The 4,797-nt window shown below is 40.7% G+C and overlaps 1 protein-coding gene across 1 annotated transcript in view; it reads left to right on the plus strand.

Moving 5' to 3' along the window:
- The window catches only part of LOC118374763 (small integral membrane protein 32-like), a 2,032-nt gene extending 80 nt beyond the window's left edge, over positions 1-1,952 (plus strand). The window contains exons 1-2 of the mRNA XM_035761252.2: positions 1-911; positions 1,167-1,952. The exon at positions 1-911 is cut by the window's left edge and continues 80 nt beyond it. Coding sequence (XP_035617145.1) covers positions 1,208-1,531 — 324 coding nt within the window. The 5' untranslated portion in view covers positions 1-911; positions 1,167-1,207 and the 3' untranslated portion in view covers positions 1,532-1,952. The remainder of the gene's footprint in view (positions 912-1,166) is intronic.
- Positions 1,953-4,797: the final 2,845 nt, after the last annotated feature.

Consider the following 4,797-nt stretch of genomic DNA (forward strand, 5'->3'; position numbering starts at 1 on the left):
AATGACATCTCCTCACCAACCCTGCGTGCACAGGGAGCCCATCCGGCGCGCTCCCTCTCCCTCTCTCCCCTCTCGGTAATCAATCTATCCTCTCCCCACAACACACAAACCGAAGCAGGGAGGAAGCTGTATACGAAATGGAGAGAGAGAGAAAGAGCTCCATCGGGAGCTGGTGAAGAATATTTATGTATTCTATACATTTTCTGTCTCTCTCCCACCATTCTCTTCGGGTCTTGGTCGATATTCCCGTCAGGGGATCGTTTTGAGTTGAAGGCACTCAAAACCGAGATGTATCGACCTTTCCTGGATATAAGAACGTGAGTGGAGCGCGAGAAGAAACCGGGAGTGAACCGGTTTGCCCCTTGCCGACTCTTTCTCTTCCCGCGTTCCAACCAAGACATTACAGCGCGCTAAGGATCCACTTGGACCAACCTTAAAAACTTGACCAATTATACCAAGTAGCCATTCAATTTGCATAGTGGGCGACATTGTCACTTTACAGTCCAGATAGGCTACTCTAGTGTTTACGGTAATAACTCTCAATAAAGAAATCAGAGGATTAAAATTGTTAATGATATCAGAGGAATTCCGTCCTCATAATCTCATCGCTACGACCGGAGAAGCTCCTGCATGGTGGTTTAGGCCTACATCACCGGTAATGAGACTAGACAACCTATGGTGATTTTGAGTGACTTAGACATACATGGATATGCGAAATTCAGTTCTGCGGCTTAAGGACAAGCGGCATATGGTCTGTTAGCGCGGCGGATTTAGTGCCAAAACAACACCGCCTCTCCAGAGCGCGTCCTCCCTGGGAGAGATTGGACAGAGCAAATAAAGCCTGGGGAATGCGGTCTCTGTTTCCCTGGATCTCCATCTCACCTGCGGGGATTCTACGCGGAACACACAAAGTAAGTATTTGATTTGAGTAAGTAACGGATTCGTATGAGGTAGGCTATTATGGATAGAGACACTCAGTTCCTTTGCGGTGTTGACACACTCCATGTCGTTCCATGTCCGTCATTATTTTCCACAGGGGTATGTAGCCCAATTGTGTTCTTATTGTCTTTTGTGAACTGTTTAAAAACATTTGCATGATTGATCGTTATATAGCCTATCAATACTTTGATCTGGGATTAGAAACTGCTATTTTACTCCCTTCCCAGTTGAACGTTGATGTGGTGGACCGCCGGTGACGCGAGAGGTCATGTTGAGACAAATCCTGCTGAATTCCACCAACGCACTAGACTTCGACCTAGGGATGGCCCTCCAGACGCACGAGACCGTGTCCGTTAACGCATCTCACGGATCGGTGAACATGGCGGCGCTGCCCACGGGCAGCAGGGGCGGGATGCGGGAGGACGGGGAGCTGAACAAACCGGACCTGGCCACCTACATGATAATATGTCTGTTGCTGTTTCTGCTCGTGCTGCTCATCGTTTTCTTCATCAACTGTCAACTGAGGAACTCTTTCTTCGCCTCCATGCCCTACGATCGGTCTCTCAGAGAGGCCCGGACCTCCTACAAGTAGAACCCGATACCAACTCAGCTGGTAACGTCTGTAGGATTAGGTAACCTGTGTTATGAATGTGTTCGTGGAGGGGTGTGTTATATTGACTATGCATAGTCCAGACGCTGTGAGTATCAGTTACGTGTTCATTTGGCACAATGACATAGAGACAGACCTATTACGCTCACTGTTCCAAACTGGACTAAATGTCATTACGTGTAGGTCTATATTAATTTTTATTCTTATTTCAGCTTTATTTAACCAGTTGAGAACAAGTTCTATATAATGGTGTATGTTTTTTGTTGGTTTTTTAATATAAAACATTTTATATTACAGCACTGTAATACGCTCTTATGTATATATATTGTGTAATTCTGAGCATAACGTTTTATTATTTGTATTGTGTAAAACTATGATTAAATATATTATATTTGTCCATCTAGTTCAATATGGCTATATGAAAATCGTAGGGTGATGATGATGATGATGATGATGATGATTATGATGATTATGATGATGATGATGATGATGATGATGATGATGATGATGGGATGACACGGGTTGATAGATGAATATCCAAGACAAGAGGTTTCGTGAATGGAATCCCTGTTTATTACGCACTTTCATTTATTTTTTAACTAAGCCGACACTCCACAATTGACTAGTGTAATTTCTCGCAGAACAAATGGTTTCCGCTGATATGAATCGCCCAAGACAAATTGCCTATCTATCCTTTTAGCCTCGCTGTCTATGCCGAACCCACTCAAATATGTTGTTCCAAAATACCTTTGATGGAGAATGAGATACATATCTCCATATCCACTAGATGCCAAGACAGTTTTGTCACCACAGAGGAGTAGTGTGCGTGTGTGTGATTGTGTGTGTGTGTGGGGGGGGGGATTATTATTTTATGGAAATTGCTGTGAGTTTTGAAGTGAAAATAATAGTCGATTACGCATCAATTGGAGGCCTGCCCTTCCTGGATTTGGGTCGATGGAGCTGGCACATTCTGAATGAAAGATAAAGACATAATGTGGAAAGATAAACCACAGCTAATGCTGCCTATATTCTAACGTAGCACCATACTCAGTGGTGTAAAGTACTTAAGTAAAAATACTTTAAAGTACTACTTAAGTGGTGTTTTGTGGTATCTGTACTTTATTTTACTATTCATATTTCTGACAACTTTTACTTCACTATACATTCCTAAAGTATGAATGCTTTGCAGGACAAAAAAATTATAAAATTCAAGCACTTATCAAGAGAACATCCCTGGTCATCTCTAATACCTCTGATCTTGCAGACTCACTAAACACAAATGCTTTGTTTCTGAATGATGTCTGAGGGTTGGAGTGTGCCCCTGGCTATCCGCAAATTAAAAAAAACACGAATAATTGTGCCAACTGGTTTGCTTAGTATAAGGAATTTGAAATGATTTATACTTTTGATGCTAAAGTACATTTTTGCAATGACATTTACTTTTGATACTTGAGTATTTTTAAAAGTAAATACTTTAAAACTTTAACTCAAGTAGTATTTTACTTGGTGACTTTCACTTTTACTTGAGTCATTTTCTATTAAGGTATCTTTACTTTTACTCAAGTATGACAATTGGGTACTTTTTCCATCACTTCCCATACTTCTGGTCGAGTTTACTGCTGAGTCATTGAGACTTGCTGTGCTCAGAATCATGATCATTTGATGTGTTTTAGACAGGGGTGAAACTTTCTTGTCACTTGAATGACCCGAAGACAGAAAACGAGCCTGCTGTTCGTGTTTTAACCACTAGGTGGTAGACTAAAACGGTCATTATCCTTACCTTGAACTCCAAGGAAAATTGAAATAATTTTGAAATCGTGAATCAAATGTAAGCTAATGAAGAAACATAGTATTTCCATATCACAGTGAACTGCAGAGGTGGATTCGTTCTATTGTTGTGTCTGTTTGTGTTCTTAAGACATAGGCTGAGTAAAATACCGTTCTCAACTCCATTTGTTGGGATAGTTAAAAATATGCACCACAACCCAAACACATTCCAACGGGATTTTGTCATAGTGAATCATGCTGGAGCTGAGCTGGAACGACTAAAATATGACACCAAAATAATTGTTTGGCGATTCAGAAATTATAGGCTACTTTACTCATAGCTACATTTCAAACTATTTAAATGAAGCCTTCAACTTTTCTATTTATATTAATTCAGCATGATTTGATTAATTTGTTTTGCATCTTTCTACTTCAAGTGTGATTTTTCTTGACATTCATCAAATTTACAAGAATGACTTAAGGGCCCTTCTACCTTTCCATCTTCTGCAGTGGTTCCCAAACTTTTTATAGTCCCGTACCCCTTCAAACATTCAACCTCCAGCTGCGTACCCCCTCTAGCACCAGGGTGAGCCACTCTGAAATGTTGTTTTATTGCCATAATTGTAATCCTGCCACACACACACAATACATTTATTAAACATAAGAATGAGTGTGAGTTTTTGTCACAACCCGGCTCATTGGAAGTGACAAAGAGCTCTTAAAGGACCAGGGCACAAATAATAATATATTAAATCATCAATATTTAACTCTTTATTTATCAGTCTTACATATTAAACCTTTTTTGCTCATCAAAAATGATGAATAACTCACCACAGGTTAATGAGAAGGGTGTGAATAACTCACCACAGGTTAATGAGAAGGGTGTGAATAACTCACCACAGGTTAATGAGAAGGGTGTGAATAACTCACCACAGGTTAATGAGAAGGGTGTGAATAACTCACCACAGGTTAATGAGAAGGGTGTGAATAACTCACCACAGGTTAATGAGAAGGGTGTGTTTGACTCACAACAGGTTAAGGAGCAGGGTGTGTTTGAAAGGATGCACATAACTCTGTAATGTTGGGTTGTATTGGAGAGTCTTAAATCATTTTCCACAAACAGGTTGTGCCTGTATATAGTTTTCATGCTAGTGAGGGCCGAGAATCCACTCTCACATAGGTACGTGGTTGCAAAGGGCATCAGTGTCTTAACAGAGTGATTTGCCAAGGCAGGATACTCTGAGAAATCTGTCAGTGGCTAATCAAGAAATCTGTCAGTGGCTTCTGATTAAATTCAATTTTCACAGAACCGCTTGTTGCAATTTCTATGAGGCTCTCTTGTTCAGATATCAGTAAGTAGACTGGAGGCAGGGCATGAAAGGGATAACGAATCCAGCTGTTTGTTTTGTCAGTTTTGAGAAAGTACCTGTGTAATTGCACACCCAGCTCACTCAGGTACTTCGATATATCCCATTTGACAT

This window comes from Oncorhynchus keta, chromosome 30 (genome assembly GCF_023373465.1).
Source record: "Oncorhynchus keta strain PuntledgeMale-10-30-2019 chromosome 30, Oket_V2, whole genome shotgun sequence".
Taxonomy (NCBI): Eukaryota; Metazoa; Chordata; class Actinopteri; order Salmoniformes; family Salmonidae; genus Oncorhynchus; species Oncorhynchus keta.